The following is a 19,101-nucleotide window of genomic DNA, read 5'->3' on the forward strand; positions in this document are numbered from 1 at the left end:
TGGGAAACACTGGATGTGGGAAGCATGCAATCCATGACAGTGCCAACAACGTGACAACGCAACAAGATGGCACCAAATCACAGCCTCGCAGCAACACTGGCCAGCCAGCAGTGTGGCATTGGAGGTGATGGCATGTGTAGGAAAATGCAAGTTTGCTGCAGCTGGCCTAAAGCACCTAACCAGCAGAGCAATTATGCTGCAGAGAACCTGAGTCACGTTACACGTATAAGTAACAGCTTTGGTGATGGCCACATCCGCACTTCTTGAACATTGGCTGCTTTGGCACCGGCAGCTACGAATGGGGTGGTGGTGAGTGAGCGAAGGTGGCAGGGGAACACTGGCGCCCTCAGTGACAGGAGGAGAGAATGCTCTTTCTCTGGGCATGTCAGCAGCTGCAAGCAAGCTCATTTATGCTTTAGGATTACCGGTGAAGTCTTTTACCGGTGCTTTACTAGGCTCCTTTAACTTTCAGACACGATGATAGGTATACACTAACCGAGGCATTCGTGATCTATTATTACATCGTAACCCCCTAGTGGACTTGGATGAGCCAGTCTCATCATAAGACAACTTTCATTTCTGGCTCCTGACGAGACCATCTTGTCATGTGTTTTCTGGCACTCTGTGTCTGGATTAAGACAAGTGCAAAGTATTTTTTAGAGTGCAGCTCTCAGGCACTTGTCCCATGTTGAGCAGCATGCCTCGCTGTTGATGGCATAATCGAGCGTGAAGCACAATGGAGCATGAACGACAGTGATAGCGAAGAGAGCACGAGTTGAGGAGGAGGGCATATCAGCGTGAAGGCAGGTTGTGCAATGGTGGCCCACGGTATTAGAGTAGTGTGCGCCAGCGTCTGCTTGCCGATGGTTTAAAAGTTTAGTAAGGGCCGCCGCGGTGGCTGAGTGGTTATGGCGCTCGGCTGCTGGCCCGAAACACGCGCGTTCGATCCCGGCCGCGGCGGTCGAATTTCGATGGAGGCGAAATTCTAGAGGCCCGTGTACTGTGCGATGTCAGTGCACGTTAAAGAACCCCTGGTGGTCGAAATTTCTAGAGCCCTTCACTACGGCGCGTCCCTCATAGCCTGAGTTGCTTTGGGACGTTAAACCCTCATAAACCAAACCAAACTAGTTTGGTAAGGGAAGTTGGTGAACGTCATTGGTAAGGTATGTCGGCAGAGGTGACGCTAGAGAAGTGTGCTGGCCGTCTGCTGGATGCAAGGCTTATCAGTGGTAGAATGCTGTGTGCCAAACATGGCACTGCAGCAGCTGCGCTCAAAACTCGCATTGCCGTGAAGCGTAATTGTCAGCAGATTTTCTGTTTTTCCAACAGATTGCAGCATGGCTATTAAATGACCACTTGGTACCATTTCCAAAAATATGAGTCCGTTAGGGGGTTGAGAGGACACTAAATACATGAGGTTTGATGGAAGCTGAGTTGAGGATTTTATGCTACTACTTCTTAAGTAGAATTGCTCCTTCAGTGAGCATGCCTTGAAAATGTTTTACCGGGGGTAAAATTGATACCAGTTAATGCTGGACAGGAAAATATTTTGCATGTTGAAAAGGTCAGGTAAATCGCAGAACCCATGATGGTGCTTTTTGTGAGAAGACCTCACAATGTGGTTGGATTGCATTTTCATTAATTGCTAAAAGAAGCTTCGTGTATTTTTTTTCTGGCAACATTTGAATCAATCAGCGCTACATATTGGCCATGTATGCAGGTAAGTTAATGCCACTTTATGGAGTGCACCACTCAAGTGACAGTGGTGCTGATTGTAGGGTGAGCCGAAAATTTTGACAGGATAACTGCATTAGTCACGCATCTCAGTGGTCTTTCGATTGGTGCAATAATTGAGGGTTCTTTATTGGCTAATGCTAACATTTCACTGACTGCCATGAAAGGTGCCTCCTTGTATGAGATGATCACTACCAATACAGGGCTAGTCTCTTCTTCACTTGATTCTTAGTTTTCACATACATTTTTTGAAATGCACAATATCTTTCTGTTGTGAAAAGCAGAGTGCATTGTCTTGTTTTGTTGGGACCCTGTGCGTCTGTACCTTGGTCTGCTCTGCAGGGCACCGCTGCAAAGGAGTCCGAGGCTGTTGCGGAAATGTCTGCACTCGTAAACTACATTCAGCCGGTGCGCTTTCACTCCTTCGAGCACGCCGAAAGTGAGTGGCACTGGGGCTTCTCTATTCTTTTGCAGCAGTGTTGTGTGCGTCTTTCTTTGTCCCTTGTCTCGTTTTGCGCTACACTTGCATACCATGGTCGTAGAAGAGGTCTGGTGGATTATGTGTCGGCCCCTACAAAGATAAAAGGCGAATGCAGAGATAGGCTGTGAATGCTGCTTAGTGAAGAGTGAACAGTTACATGGGCATTAAACAGCTTTTGTCCACTTGATCTGTGCGTGGAATTTGCACCCTAACACTGGGATCCGTGTGAAATGTCTTGTCTCTGCCATGCTGTCTGCTGCTCACTTGTGCCACAAAGTGCAAGATTACAACTAAACTTGCAGCCTTAAGATCAGAAAGCAGACTTCAGCAGTTATTTGTTACATGCAAGTTTTACATTCAGTGTGCAGTATCATTCCCATTTTGCTGCATTTGCTCGTGTCTGTCTTGGCCACCACATGCTTTTGTGTCACATCTTAAAGGGCTGTGGACACCTCACTTTCGTCAGAATGTGCGTAAATGTTTTTGCGCCGTACTCTACCATTCTCGCATGAATAATTTGGCCTAGTGCACCATATACTGAATTTCTGTTGCATACTGTTTTCAACCTCCTAACAGATGCTGTGCAGCTAACCATTTTGGCACAATATTTGCTTTAAATTAATTTCGTGACAAAGCTGTTGTCATTGTGCAGCGTCTCTAATGCTTGGGATGATTTTCTTTCCTTTCAGAACGGGACCGCAGTTATGAGATCTCATCCTTTGTTGAAACCCAAGCCACAAACTTGCTCAAGGAACACCCTGTAGAATTTGTCAAGTATCCTTTTTGCTGAAAAAGTCCTCTTGGAGAGCGGGGCCTGTCATCATATTATTACTGTTTGCTAAATCAGAATGCATTGGGTTTCATTGGCTTTTCAGAAACACAGATGTAAAAACCAGCAACAGTGCGTATTTGTTTCTGGGCTTGTTGGTGAACGTTCATGGTGGATGTACGGTGACAGAAAGACAGGCTGGAATATCTCCCATCCTTCACGCTTTGTCATGTGCTTCTGTCATTGTTTATCCTTTCCCTACTGCTATAAACGTGTAAGAACAGTATTGAATAAATGTCAGAATGCCTTGGAAGAAATGTGCATTGAAGCCAGTTAGCAGAATATGTGTAGTGCCCCCTCCCATTTCAGTTGGGCATTGCATGCATTCATATGCTTAATTTTCTTTGGGCACTCCAGGCTGATTTATTTGTTGTTTTTACCTTGACCAATTCATTCCAGCTATAACAAGCGCCAACTGAGTAGAATATATCCAAGTGGTACACGCGTTTCATCTAGTAACTATATGCCACAAGTAAGTCACACTTAAAATTGCACGTGGGCCGGGGTTATTTTCTGGCAGTTGTAGTGCCTACGGTGATCAGTAGGCACACTGAATGAGTTAATTGCATGCGCATACTTTTACAGCATGCAACTCATTAGAAATAAACACACGTGATGTGATATTAGCACTCTGGCACAATGTCACATGGTACTCTCTGCATTGCAGTGACAATGCACATGTGCAATACAGGTGTCAAGAGCAATAGCACAGCAAGTGACAGGAAGTTAAAACGGTGGGAGCTCCCTGAAGATAAACCAGGAAACCAGTGCTGATTGGGAGCCAAATGCGAGTTGTACGTGCCCTAGCTGAAGCTTAGCTAGGGACGAAATGGGCATACAGGCAGGGCAGACAGTGTGCAGAAATGGTGGTCAGGGATGAATAGGGGAGCGGAAGAATGAAGTAGTCAGGAGCTGGTGCTACAATATAAGCCTTCAGATTAATTTAGGCCACCTGCGGTTTTTTAATGTGCACTGACATCGCACAGCATGTGGGCATTTTTGTGTTCCACCGCCACTCATCTCCAGCCACACGATGCTGAAGACTGATGTGTGTTTTGTTTCTTCATCATCACATTTGGCTGGGGAGACTAGTACTGCAGTAGGGTGGAACATGATAGACAGACATGGGCATGCAGAGGCAGCTGCCACCAAGATAATGTCATGCTCTGGTGTCAGTGGCACCCTGGGCACCAAGACGTGGCGGAGTTTTTGGCACACTTACCCTGGGAAGGAAGAAGTGGACCACATGTGGTAAAAGTGACAGGGCTTAGAGAGCAGTGCAGTACAGCTCAGGCCATCACAGAGTACACAACATGAGTGTTATGATTGTTACATGCTTGACAGGCATGGTCATCAAAAATGGTTGAGCAACGGCTTTAAACCAGTCCTAAGCTAAGGTCATCATACACCCTTGCTTACTTTGCATTTGCCACCGTGGCTTGAGAAGACTGACGTTGGGAAATTAACTGCCTGTGTTTCCTGCGAGAATAAAGGCGTGGCAATGGCACACGTTTGTGGTGTAGCCACAAGAAACAAATTTACAGAATGATATCAGTAACTGAAAGAAATGCATTCACTACTAAATTACCGACGGTATGTGCATATCGATATTGCAGAGTTTGAAGAGGTAGTTGCCCATTGTGTGCCCATTTAACAAAATTTTCTTAGCCACATGATCTTTGAGATGGGACTTATTTCAGCTTATTGTGCATGCCGAACACCATGTCAAGGGGGCAGTTATTTACTAACATCGCTGCTTGCTGTACGTCATGAACTGTTGAGGCAGAAGTGGTTCTTGTCCCTCCTGGGCTTGTATCATCAGTTAGACTGCAATGCGGTAGAACCTCACCATTACGTCTTTCACGGGAATGCAGAAAAAGCATACTAGCCAAGAAGCGGGCTTAAACAAATGTGCATTGTTACTCTAGTAAGGGGACTATGCTCTCGGGATCATTCGCATCCACAGCAAGTCTCTGCAACATCTAGCCGTATGTCTGACCAGCAGTTGGTGGAAGGGAGGCAACAGCGAAGAGGGCGAGCATACGGAGTGGGTGAAGTTCTCGTGGTGGCTGCTTTAATCCGCATCTATTAGAACCTAGAAATTGCATTTTTAAGCTGCAGGCAACAGGGAAAATGCCAGTGGCATACGCATGCCACAGAGCCAATCGACGCAGCAGTGTTTGCTGCGGCATAGTTTCATTTTCATGCCTTCGGCTGTTCACACTTGTGCCGCAGCAGTGTTGAAACTGCACCAACAGCTGCAACAAGATTCCATCCGTTAGTGTGCCTCTGGTCGACATTGGTGCAACATGCCAGAAGCTGCCAAACACAATGGCGACCAAGTGCTGATGGAGCATAGAGTTCTGCTCTGGCTGTTTTACGTGTTCTAAATGTAGGCCATCAGAATGCCAGCATGGAGTGAACCGCTGTCACATAGTGACATTCGTGACGCAGCCCATGGGAAAGCTGCCACAGTTGCATCGTAACAGTCGAGTTTGTATTGCATGGATTTCTGTGGGAGCTTGGACAGGACTGGCTCATGAAAATGTAACAGCCGGGAAAACGCAACACCTGGGAACGTAATAGCATGGTTCTACCATATAATTTTATCTGGTAAGCTTCGAAGGCACATTTTTCGCCATGGTTTTAACTAGTATGTCATCGCTTCATTAAGAAATGTGCTGCAGCTCATCAAAGCAAACTTTCCAAGGAAGGAAGGAATGAAGAATGCTGCTGGGCGTGCAAAAATTTGAGCAGCAATCTTTAGTTTAGCAGCCTTTTCTGTGTGTGAACTTTTTGCTGTGTTTGTGTTTTTTGCCAGTGCTGCAGGGAGTACTGTTCGTGATGCTAATTACTTGCCCCTGTCTTGCACTTGCAGGTATTTTGGAATGCAGGCTGCCAACTTATAGCGTTAAACTTCCAGTCTTTAGGTTGGTACTTTCTTATTCGTCAAGTCTTTTACATTGGGAAAGGAAGGCATACGTGTCAGTGCTGCACTGGATGACTTTTACAGTTACTATCAAGGCCTTCTTTGCTCTAGGCAGTATTTCAGGTACAAGCTTAGAGGTATGCATGCTTCGAGGCCCTTCTGTTTTTTCTCTTGTTTCAAAAGCTGCGTTACCCTATCTCTGAAAGCTTAAATATAAATGTACATTGGTGTTCCTCTGACAGCAAGCACATATAGATACTGTTGAGCAAAAAAAATTTGAGCATTGATAGATTTGTGATGACTGTGATCCTTGGGATTTTTCAGTACATAACTGCTGCAGTATTAAAACATACCATATTTACCCATGTAATGAGTGTGCCTGTGTAATGAATGCACTCCCTGGTTTGACTGTAAAAAAATTACAATTTTTTTTGCACATTTCATCGCATGTAATCAACACGCCTCCCAAATTTTCAATGATTTCTTGGAAAAAAAGTGTGCGTCTATGGAGCAAGTAAATACAGTATATATGAAGGCTGTCATGCTTAGTTTGCCAAGAGATATGAAATTGACTAGAACGTAATTTTCTGATCCAGATGTAAGAGCCAGTGTTATCTACTGTTTGACACTTTTAAGTTCTGAAAGTTTGCTGTGTCTAACTTAGTTATATTTTATAACTTGTGCAGTCATTGATGCAAGAATCAGAAGTGTTTTACACGATTAATATTGCATATGACTTCTAAAGAAGCTTAAGTGAGTCGTGTGTGCACTGAACTTTTATGCCTGTTTAAGCCCATTTGAACTTCGATACCGGGCCGTGTTCTGAACGTTATTCAGAGGCTTGATGGGCATTCTGCACAGCTGGTTTTGCGATGCCAGTAAAACTTACCGACTGTTGTATTCAGTTGAGTCTGCTGTAAAATGAGTGCCGAGGCACAGGTGTTGCAGTGGTTAGTACACTTTTCCACTGACAGTCGCAGTCAGCCCTCAGGTGATCTTTTTCTTTTATTCTTAAGTTCAAGAGCTTTCCTCTGCTTAAACTGAGCTACCCTTCACAGCCTCTCCCGACCCTTGGTTTGGTTGATCAGTCACCTTGCATTGCTGTGTACTTGTCACCATGCGACTGGCACTTGGGAACCAGGTCACAGCCCCAACTAATATGCCCCCTCCGTGTCGCACATGTGCACAGACCTTGGCATGCAGCTGAACCTGGGCATCTTTGAGTTCAATGGCCGCAGTGGCTACCTGCTCAAGCCGGACTTTATGCGGCGGGCCGATCGCAAGTTCGATCCCTTTACGGAGTCCACGGTTGACGGCATCATTGCGGGCACTGTCTCCATCAGGGTGAGCCTGTGTACACTAATTAACGGTGGATGAACCTTGGATCCAGATGCTTTACCAGAGCAGTTGGCATTCTTTCCAGCTTCTGGAAGTTGGCATAGCATGCAGTTGTCTTTCTGTTGTGGCTAGAGGTGTGTGTGGTTGTCCACCAAAGTGCAACTGTAATTTCACAGCTAGAAGGGTTATCCTAACATTGCTGGATATTGGTTAATGTAGGCTGCTCTTTAGGGCAGTTTGTTTCTTTGCTTTGAAATGTTCATTGCATTCAACCTTCACCATGATCATAGTTTTGCTGTGCCTTGCTACAATGAATATTCGCGTTTCCATAGCACATTTGTATTGGTCGCATTTTTATGAAACTTGATTTTCTTTGTGAAAGCTGGTGTTGTGATTTTGCACTAGCCAACACTCCATTCAGTCCAGATTTCATTGCGTCTGAACGTGCAGAACATGCAATGTAAGACCTTGATAATTTGAAATTGGTTTATTCAAAAACCTGTTTAACTTTGAAAATTTTCTTTGATTGAAAAATTTGAGATGCATATGTCACCACATAATTTTAGCATTCATGCTTTGCTGACCACGTAAACAGTTGACTTTGATCGTGACCTCCGAGCCTCCCGATATGGGAGAGTGCCACTCTAGTTCTGTGCAATGCTCATCAAGAAGTCATGTCAACTGTAGAAATTTTTTTGTAGCGATAGCTACATTACGGTAGCATTTCGAGCCGTCAGCATGGCGATGCTACCATGCGGTCATGTGGTTGGTCACGTGGTGCAGAACAGCTGCCGGCGGCGCCGCGCCGTGGCTGATCACATGGTTCGTCACTTGGTTGGTCATGTGACCAAGTTTTACTTGGCCAGCTGTAGCTATCGCGTCACTCCAGGTTTAACCAAAGCTATTGTATTGCCTGATGTAAATAAGAAATGAGGTGCGTAGTATCTAGACAACTGAGGTCAAAATTCTGCCCTTAGGCACTCTTATATGATACTGACCTAATTGGAGATGCAGCGGGAATAGCCAACTGCAGCGAAATTTTGCTTTGACTATGACATCTCTTTTAATATGCTGAGCATGTTATGAAACTAATCGTGAGAAAGGTCCACACTTGTTAGCGAACTAGTACTGTTGTTACATATATATAAAAAGCTGTGGAGCAGATGGCGCATGCACCTGGCAACATTTGTATTTAGGAAAGTTACTGAATGTGACGTACGTAGAGGAAATCAATAGCTTTACTCAAACTGGATGTATTGAGAATGAGCCACCGTGGTGGCTCAATGGTTAAGGCACTTGTCTACTGAGCCGAAGTACTTGGGTTCCCGGGTACGAACCCGATCACAGCGGCCGCATTTTGATGGAGGTGAAACACAAAGGCGCCCATGTGCTGTGGGATGTCAGGGCATGTTAAAGATCCCCAGGTGGTCCGGGTGGTCGAAATTATTTCCGAACCCTCCACTACAGCACCTCTTTCTCTCTTTCTTCTTTAACTCCCTCCTTTATCCCTTCCCTTACAGTGCTGGTTCAGGCATCCACTGAAATATGTGAGACAGCTATGTGTCATTCCCTTTCCTCAAAACCAATCTTAGATTTTTTTGAGAATGATTGAATGAGCAACCTGGAATGAAAGGTTGCAGGCTGAATTGTGCCTGGACAGTCCCTGGTTTGCTACTGTCCTAACTGTTTTTACAATTGCAGATGCAATATTGCAATGGTGAAATGCTCTGTAGCTGTCCTGACCACAATGCCTGTCGTAAACAGTGAACCCTGTGCGACATATGGAGATCTTTTTTTTTTTTCACTTTGCGTTCTGGTGGGGTCTTTGCTTGGTTTGGTCAGAATGAATCGAAAGTCCACATCATCTATGGTGATTTTGGCTGAAAACGTAGTTTTTGCAAAAACTGTGCTAGCAACACCATCTCTTGCTGCCGGTGACAGATGGATGCAAGCAGCTGACACATAACAAAAGATGGTCTGCTTTTGTTCACAGTGCTGTGAATTTATGCGATCAGCATTTGCGGCGCTGATTGTACGTGCCCACTTGCGCTTTATATGGGCAGCAGTGACCGAGTAGTTCCATGCGTTCCTGTTTATATGTCATTTCCAGCACTTGGGAATCTCGCCATTCTTCTGAGTGAGTGTGAAAAAGGACGATTTTACGAGTGACTGCCGACACGCTCACTTCTATTACAAATGTCATCTCTTGTTTTTAGACTGCAGCGGTGGCCATGAGGTTGAGCATCTACCTCGCATGCAGGAGGTGCGGGGTTCGATCCCCAGTGCTGCCGGGTACCCACCAGTGATACAATGGGTACAAGCTTTCCCCTGGTCTGGTGCTTGGCTTATTTAGGGTGAAATGCTTGGGAAATGGGTCTTTGACCCCACCTTGAGAAATTAAAAATACCTTGTGCCATGGCGCTCTTTGGCCATTAATGGCCTGCGCCATAAAAATTCATAATCATTGTCTTGTGTTTAGGACTGTCTCCTGACATAGGACTAGAATAAAGTCCTTACAGGGTGAAAATTTCCATGGCAATATCTTCCATACTAAAGAACCACAATGACTGAAGCAATCTTGAATTATGCCAAGTACTATACTGCTATGCATATAGGCCATTTACAGAGAGCAGTTCGCTCTGTCTATGACAGGTGGCACCACTAGGGCGGCCACCACTTCTGGCATTTGGAGCCGTCGTTAGCAGCATCGGCGCGCAGTGCAAAGCACTGCTGCGCAGCTTGTGTACCGGACGTTAAGTGACCTAAACAACCCAGCTGTGATACGGATGTCATGCGTATTGTTCAATTAATCTAGAACTAACATCCCTGCAGTGTAGTGTCGGGAAAATGGATGTGGTTGTTACATATGAAGCACTTCGGGGCACAATTTACCACCGTCTTTTGAGGAGCTGTCTTGCGAGTTCATGCTGCTTTCAGAGAGAACAGAACATTAATGTGTTGGTTCCGTGAAAAAATAAACATATCACAAATGCCACACGCCAGTTTATTTCAGCCCCAGCAATAGCTACAGGACTGCCGGAACGAGCGTACACACATGCCTCTAACCTCACATTCAACTAACACTGCTCCAATACATCGCTCGAATAGTCAGTGCTTTTTTAGTTCTTTGAAATAAGTGTTTCCTGGGTGTCAGCACAGTGCTCAATAAACTGTCATGCGTACTTGGCGCTAGCATGCTGGAAGCAGCAACGGAGCTTTTGCAAAAGTCATCAGAGATGGCGCTTCAAAAATCCTATCGGCTGATGCAAAGTTCTACAGAAGTACGCTAATGCATGGGACAAGGGTGAAATTTATCATGAAAGGACTTCGTGTATTTCAGCTTATTGAGGCTGGTTGTATCTGTCGGTGCTGAACTTCAAGCAGTTTTCTGTTTGTTTTTTTTAGCAAGAGAGCACGATCGAACGTCGCCGAGCTTCTGAACATCACTTGAAAAACATGCATATTCTTCCTTTGGAAGGCGCAATGTTAATGGAGGATAAAGTAAATACCTAGGCAATTGGCGGGCGATCACAAGCACACGCTTGTTCGATTTAAGTCGCATGTGCAGTGCTGAGCAGTGAACGTTTTTAATAGCTGTGAACACATATTTCTTCATTCGGCAAAAAATACACTTCTAAAAAGCAAGCTTTCAGCATGCAAGTCGCTTTGAATCTGCAGTTCGACAACAAGTTATGCGATCCACATATAGCGTTAGAGGGTGAACTGACAATAAATATGAGCGCGCAGGTTTGTTGGCACATTCGAGCCAATGCAGGCAGTCAGAAGGACACGAGTAAATGAACTTGTTGAACCAAACATTTTCCAGTGCCAACACATTCACGCGCGCTCACGCGAAGTTTTTATGCCATCCGACAGCTCGTTATCCACAGTGAGAGCCGGAAAAGCGTCTTGCAGCCGGGCGGGCACCAGCGCGCTGGCAACCATCGAAACGAGAAGGCCTGAAGGCCGGCGATGGCGGAATGGTCACCTGACCAAATATGGCGGCGCCCATGCTGTAAAGCATCTGTAGTGACACAGTAGATTCTGCATAGATAGGTACCGGTTCAAAGAATTGATGCTTCTACTTCTGCATGTGTGGGGTTGGATTGGGGAGATAAATATGTTCTCCCCCACTGAACCGCGGCTGACACACACAGTTCGAAACCGCCTGACCCCACCCTGTGATCGCGTGCGCTACCGAGCGCTCGCCGACCACGGTGGGCCTTGCTCTGAGGGAACAAAGGAACGACACATTGGCTGACACGAACAGGCATTTATTGCTACAGCAACAATAACGCCAGCTGGCAACAAGATATGCTAATGAATCGAAGTCGTCCGACTCACCAGCAAAGTGGCGAGCGAATGTTCGCCCACGCTAGGGCAAGGGATACTCCGAAGGCCGGACGGGAGCGAGTCGCCCCGCTGGCGAAGAGCGGAGCCGCATGCGACACGTCCGCTCGGGCCGACGATCCCAGCCGAAGCGCCTCATGCTCTCTCCCGCATGCGGGCTGCAAGCAGTCTCTCGCGCTGAGACGCTGGCGCCCTCTTTTGCTAGTTAATGTAACTGACAAGGGAATGTGTTCCTCCTGGAGGCGAGGCTGCTGCTGCATGGTGCCTCACGGGAAAGCAAACACAGGGGACTGCAGGGCAGGTCCCCACACATGTTAAGAGTGCTGCTGAATGGTCCAGTAGTGTTTTATGGAGGTTATTGTACCACATAGAGAAAAATATACTTTAACATCTTTTTTAAAAGAAAAAAAAAAGGAGTGCCAGCCCGTTCTTACCACTAGTGCCAGCCTCTGGCTCCAGCTTGAGGGTGTCCTGAGTGTTTGCTGCCCTTCCCGCTGCCTGAGCAGTGCTTGAAGTGGTGTTCGTGTTGTGGGCGGTGCAGATAATCTCTGGCCAATTCCTGTCGGACAAGCACGTGGGCACGTATGTGGAGGTGGACATGTTCGGCCTTCCAGCAGACACGGTGCGGCGGCGCTTTCGTACACGCACCGTGCCAGCGAACGGCATCAACCCCGTGTACGACGAGGAGCCCTTTGTGTTCAAGAAGGTAGTCCTACCGGACCTGGCTGTGCTACGCATCTCGGTGTGCGACGACAGCGGGAAGCTGCTGGGCCACCGCATCCTGCCCGTGGTGGGGCTACGCCCGGGCTACCGGCACATCTCCCTGCGCAACGAGTCGGGCCAACCGCTGCTGCTGCAGACGCTGTTTGTGCATGTCACCGTCAAAGACTATGTGCCCGACGGCCTTTCGGAGCTGGCCGACGCCCTGGCTAACCCCATCAAGTACCAGTCCCGCATCGAGAAGCACGCCACGCAGCTGCTCGCACTCACCGACGACCTCGACGAGGTGAGTCCCACCACCCACATTCACTTGCTGGAGACACGACAAGCTGCCGAATATTCACCGACGTAGCATACTTGTTTGTAGATCAGTTTTTCTCTCCATTCTTCGAGATACAGGGAGCTCAACCATCAGTCTCATGAACTATAAGAAAAACCTGACTTCTCGATGACCTTCGGCTGTTGAGGCAAAACTCTAGACATACATGAGCAAGAGAAAGGGAGTGGCTGTGAACAAAGAAAAGGGCAGTGCTGGCCATTGAGAAGGGGAAGGCAAGAAAGAAGGGTAAAGTGGGGAAGGGAAAAAGTGGCAAACAGGTACAGTACTTTGTAGCAGGAAACAGCGGCAGCAAGAACTAGAGGCCAGGCAGCATGGCAGCTACTACAGTGCAAAATGTCGCCTGTGATGAGGGACTCGGAAATTATTTTGATGGCCACAGTCTAATGCATCAAACCTGTAGAAGTGGTCCCTGTGAGTGTTTGAGCCAAATTTAAAAGCTCTGCGGGAACCCTATATTTTATAACTCTTTAAAAATTGCTGCTCACAGTTCGTTAGGGCGACACCTCACCGGGCATTCTTAACCACCCCTCCCCCTCTGACATGCAGCGGGGAACCTTGGAGAGCCTTCTCATTATGGGCGGGCCAAGGTGCAACCCTGACCTGTTTTGTTTATTTTTTTTCTGGTGCATTAGTGTGAGAGAGTGTAGGAGAGAGAGTAGGAGCACCATTTTTAATTTCATATATCTTCTGCCTTCATGAAGCTAGCTTAAAAAATTTTCGTGGCACAGTGACGGGTTATAGAATACCATACGATCACTCATGTGCTTTTCTTAACCTCAGTAATTATTGTTTCATGCTCTCTTAAAGGAAAATACATGGCAGAAAATGTGATTTTGATCTAAAAACTCCATTTATTTCGCTTCATCATAAAAGGTTCAACTAATAATTATGGTACTTATTCTCCAAGTTTGGTCATGATCTGCGCAGTATACATCTAGAGAAAAATGTTTTTTTCTTTCGCAGTGATGGACGAGTTGTCACCGGCAGTGCCCGAACACATCATTTTCAATATGCAGTGAAGAGGAAAAAATGTATATCACAGTTTATTTTTGCACTTTTTGACCTGTTCAGGCTTTCTGTGAAGACAGCAGCAGAAAAATGTTTTAAAATATGCGCAAAATTGGCGTAATGCCAGCCGTGAAAGCCGTGACTGGTAGGTAAAATGAAAATAAAGCTGTGGTAAGCGGAAATACATCACATAATTTCCAAGACAAACTTCTAATCTTTCTTCATAAAACCTTTACAGTAGAACTCCACTATAGTAAGCTCGGATATATTAAATACTCTGTTATACTGCAGAAGATTGTTAATTCGAACTGCTGGCACGGTCCCGGCAGGCTCCCAAAGGTAGGCCATGTTCAGGTATGACTGGTAAGGCAAGTAATCATCCAAATAGCCCTAATACAATCTGAATACCACGCTGCTAAGTCTCTTGTGTACCTCTGACATGCACGCAATGGCAGGTATCATAACAAACGGAAGGCATCGTCTCCAAGGGCAGTTGCACCACGTAGTTTTGGTTTCACTTTTGTGAGCTTTGTGCCAGCCCGAATCAACCAGCCAACTGAGCCCAGCTGCACACCATTTTGGGCACTGATTGCCGTCTCTCTCTAGTCTTTTCTGTTTCCATAATTTTTTTTTCTGCGGCACCGCTCAGCATTCCCGTACATATTGTTTTTCCATTCTTCCAGTGCACCAGAACTGTGTACTCGTCACGTGCCGTTCGTAGTTTATGCAGTGAAGACTCATCACACTTGACACTGCCGCTTGTGAGGTATGTGACGCAGTTGTGGTGGGGCTCCACCAGTAAGGTAGTCATTGTTGCGCTGTTCACATCTCAAAAGCAAGCAACTATTGCCCAGTCTTTCAGAAAATAAATTTACCATGATATGCAAGCGGTTGTTGTTAGTTTTTTCGTGGTCATTTTATAATTCGCATTTTCAGATAATTCAAGCACTTTTTTCAGTCTCTTGGATAACGAATTAACCAACTCTTGCTGTGGTGAAGTGAAATTGCGGTCCCATTTCGCCTTCCATAAACAACAGCCACCTTTGTCGTGCTTTAGCCTACAGTGGTGGTAGTGAAAGATGTGCGCTGCATGTGTTGGCATTAGCAGAAACGCAGCTCTGAAGCTATAGACCGTGGGTGTTCATTGTGTTCATTGCACAATTTTCTAGACGCGGATGATTTTGAGGAAAGGAAGGCACATAACTGGCTCCCTGGGGCAGTGGATGCCTCATTTGCGCTTTGAGGTATGTGGCGGTGATGAGAAAGAGATGTGAGCTGCATGCATTAGCGCTGACAACGTTGTGTTGTGGCAGACAGACATGGGGCACTGGCACTGCAGCAATAGGCCGCAGTGTTCATTGGGTGACCAACCTCTCACGATCAACCATTAAAGGGACACTGAGGAGAACCCTATCAAAATTTTTTTGTTAGCAATATCTGATAGTTCGGCATTTCATGGCTTTGTTGACGCTTGTCCGGGAGCGAAAGATGCATTTATTTCAAAGAAATTTGGATTCGAAGTTGAAAAATTTTTTTGCGCCGCTCCGATTCAAACTCGAGAACTCTTATGACGACATGGAGAACTCTTATGACGACACGGAGAACTCTTATGACGACACAGAACGGAGTGACGTGAAACATGACGTAAACGGAGACTCCGTGATTTCTGGCGGCTAGCGGTGCGGTCTAGCAGCTGCCGAAATGAAAGCTACCGCCGCCGCACGTTGAAGGCATCTATCGGGGGTCGCCACCGTCGCTTCATTTACGTTTGCACCGGCGTCTTGCCAGCGTTACGATGGATCCCGTTCCCGAACCCGACGACGTAGTTCTCGCAAAAAACTCTGGCCTGCATTCCTCAGCCCCACAGAGCGTGCGATGCATTTGAGGGAGCACGGTTAGGTTAGGCGCCGGCGGGTGGTTTCCCCCTTCCTCAGAGAGCAGCCGTTGCAAACTAAATATCATAACCCCAGTGCGGGGAGTCGCGAGGGGTGCGTTGCGCCCATCGGAGGCTGGCCGGAGCTTTGGGGCCAACGGATTGTGTTTCCGTGAACGGAGCGGTTGCACGGCGCAGCAGGCAACGTCGAGGTCTCCCACGGTTGCAAGGGCCAAGTTATTTATTTATTTTCTGCCACAAAAAACAAAACAAAAACAAATGGGTGCTCGAGGGCGGTCGCATTTAAAGTCGGCGGCTTGAAACCAAAGCCGGCGCACTACGCTTCAACGGCTTCCACTAGATCCAACGGGTCCACTGGATCTGGCTCTCTCGCCAACTTGCATGTACCTTCAGATATGTACTGTGAATGGATTAAAATAGCCGAGCTCGAAAAGAACAGCTCCGCCCAACTGCCGCAGCTATTGAATATAACGCGCACCTCGCCGCGGAGCCAAATCAGTCTGGCCGGGCCAGCGGCGGCTGGCGCACTCGGCGCGAAATAGATACATGCTCCAATCTCCCCGCCAATGCGGTCAGAGTGCGCCAAAGCCGCCGAACGCGTCGGCGGTCAAGCGTAGTAGGGTCTCGCTTTGACCGATGTGACTTCGCCGTGCAGCGCGCGCGCCTCGCCGCAGCATAATTGCGCCTTAACAGAGCCTGCGCTTAACCGCTAACCAACGTATTCAGCAGCGGCATTCATGGGAGCCCCTCAAACCCCCCGCCCACTCACTAAATAAAAGAAAATAAGTACGGTGCCGAGGTTCGGAATCGAACCAGGGCCTTCGGCGTTTGAGGCGGAAGCGCTACCGCTCCACCACGACGGCTCAAGTTACAGCCGTCAATAAAGGCGCATCTAGTGAATGCACTCTTCTGATGCAGAAATCTCTGCGCTTTTGCTAGGTATATCCTGGCCTAACAGAGCTAGGCCATCAGCAATTCTTCTGAACTGCCTTGTACCTTGTCTCCCGTCCCTAATAAACGATTTCCGTTAAGTAGTTTGAAGTTGACTAGCACAGCCGGGAATGTTTCGCCGGGCAAGCGTGCGAATACACAAGTGCTATCTTGTACGATCACCGACCATCGTGCCATCATAGCTTTTCATTGACCGTGGCGATCATCTGACCAGCCTTAACAGGCTCCTTCAAAGGTTAACAGCACTTGAAGCGGCACTTGGAGTTCCTCTGCTGTTCGGCGCTTGTAAATCGAAGCGTGTCAAAAACAAAACCACGGGGCACGCAAAGCTCATAGACGCGAAGTGCCATAACAAATCGAAACTCTCCTGGCCACCTGTGGCGCCGCCAAGCATCCGTTTTCTTTGCTTCCAACATTCAGGTTGTCTTTTGCCTGCCTTCCTTGTGTGACAAAAGTGCACTATTGGTTCTAAAAAAAACTTACTTCAATATTGATCTGCACAACCTACCTTTGTCAGCCTCAGAGATTCGCGAAACCAAGTAGGATGGAAAATTCCTCCAAGGTGGCGTCTCTTGTCCTATGGCGTCACCACGCTTGTACTTGCGAGATTGGCCTGTGGTGGTGATACCTGTATTTTGGTTCTTGCTATTTTCTACCTTACAAGAGCTTTGTTTTCAGTAAGAGCGGTGTTTTTGTGAACAGGAGCTGGTATTCTATCGATACAAGCCAACTTCAATTTCTCCTCAGTGTCCCTTTAATTTAACTGCCAACTGCCAGGGTGGCAGGGTGGACGCACTGTGGGAATGCACTCAATGGGAAGGCACTCAACGTTAGAGGCCAAGCCACCTCTACTTAGTCGATACACCACAGCTTTCGCTCTCTGACCAGGTTTAGCAGTAGTTGAACCGCAGCTAATTTTTTTCATTTATAGTAAAGACATCTTTAATAAATAAATGGTTATAATAGAGAGCATCTGGCGGTGGAGATGTACTTACCACGGAATAATGACATCGCGGCACGCACGCTGCCTAGGATCGCGAGGCAAACATTCGGAGGCAAGTGGATACTGAAGGCGTTAAAAAGTGCTCTTTAAGATGGCTTAACCACTGGGCTCGTTAGCTGCAAGGAGAGGCCAACTTTTTGAAGACCATAGGACCGTGAGGCAAAGCATATGGTGCGCTTGGATAAAGATAAAAGAAAACCTTGAAATGAATGTAGAAAGAAGAGGCCGTGGGCCACTGAGAAAGACAGTAGAAGTGCAGCGAGGAGAGTAGTAGGGAAGAGAAAAGGAAGGTGAACGTTCGCTGCTCGGGGCAGCACTGCAAGCAACAGAGGCACAGCGGCACTGCATGGGCAGTTTTTCCACGCTTGACTGTCTCGCACACGTTTCTTTCACTAGTGTTTCATTTTTCTTCTCTGCATTCAGGGAAGGGACTTGAAGGACATTGAAAAAAATAAGACACAGAGGGCACAAGTGTGCATAAAAACGATGGTGCACTGAGAAGTATCATTTAAACAGTGATGACTGTGATTTGGGCCCCTTATGGTTCAAGGGCAGTTTGGCCAAAGAGTACCTTGGCTAACATTTTTGGGCATCACATTTTGTGAAATACTCTGGTACCCTTGAGAAGATAATTGATATGGGACAGGTTTACTATTTTAGCGTACTATAGGCCAATCTTAGCCCAAGCAGGGGGGCCTATCACTAGAAAAAATGTGCGCGAGTGAAAAAAGGGTTAAAGTATGGTAAAGTCATGGAAACCATGACGCATGTTTAACCCGAATGGGAAAATGTCTTCAGTTTGTTTATGAGGCCATTGGACTTAACCACCGTTCTAGTGCATGGTGACTTCCACATCATGAAGTGCACCTCAGAATGGAATTGCATCTTTTGAGCATTTTCAGTGGCTCTGCTACATTGAGGATTATTGCGACATTTATTTATTCATAAGTACTGTACCGTAGTGGCCTAGTGGTTTGTGCATCCACCCTGTATGTAAGAGATACAAGGTTCAATTCCCAGCGCCACTGAGTACCCACAAGCTTTGCCTAGCCTGCTGCTGAGCACCTCTGGGGGTTGAAATACTTGGGAAAATGGGGTCTTGGATCCCATGAAGTGCAGACCAAAAACATGCTAACAGTGGCACTCTTTGGTCAAGCTGCCTTTGCATCATTAAAGTAAAATCATCATTATCATCATCACCACATTTACAAGTACTGCAGTCTGAAGGCTAAGCGGAGCAGAAGTTGTCAAAGAATACATGTTTGCACTGTGCCTTGCACTGTTCTCAAATAATTTTTTTTTTTTTGACGGGACCTAAAGCCTGTAAAAGGGCATTTAATCAAATTGCATGCACAGAAAGGAATTGAAATTACATGCACAGAAAGGAATTTAAATTGCTTGCACAGAAATAATTCTGCAATTCAACAAGACGAAAATAAAATTTATGTATTGACAACACTAATGGTATGTGTAAATGAAATGCAGCAAACAACGTTTAGACCTCTGAGAACGAGCTTCGATCAT

At 46.6% G+C, this 19,101-nt stretch overlaps 1 protein-coding gene across 2 annotated transcripts in view; it reads left to right on the forward strand.

Moving 5' to 3' along the window:
* The window catches only part of Plc21C (Phospholipase C at 21C), a 252,871-nt gene that overhangs the window by 192,255 nt on the left and 41,515 nt on the right, over positions 1-19,101 (forward strand). For both annotated transcript variants that reach the window (XM_077664734.1, XM_077664735.1), the window contains exons 9-14: positions 2,077-2,173; positions 2,905-2,989; positions 3,444-3,516; positions 5,923-5,974; positions 7,163-7,317; positions 12,203-12,667. In XM_077664734.1, coding sequence (XP_077520860.1) covers positions 2,077-2,173; positions 2,905-2,989; positions 3,444-3,516; positions 5,923-5,974; positions 7,163-7,317; positions 12,203-12,667 — 927 coding nt within the window. The remainder of the gene's footprint in view (positions 1-2,076; positions 2,174-2,904; positions 2,990-3,443; positions 3,517-5,922; positions 5,975-7,162; positions 7,318-12,202; positions 12,668-19,101) is intronic.

The sequence above is a fragment of the Amblyomma americanum genome, chromosome 5 (assembly GCF_052857255.1).
Source record: "Amblyomma americanum isolate KBUSLIRL-KWMA chromosome 5, ASM5285725v1, whole genome shotgun sequence".
NCBI classification, from domain to species: Eukaryota; Metazoa; Arthropoda; class Arachnida; order Ixodida; family Ixodidae; genus Amblyomma; species Amblyomma americanum.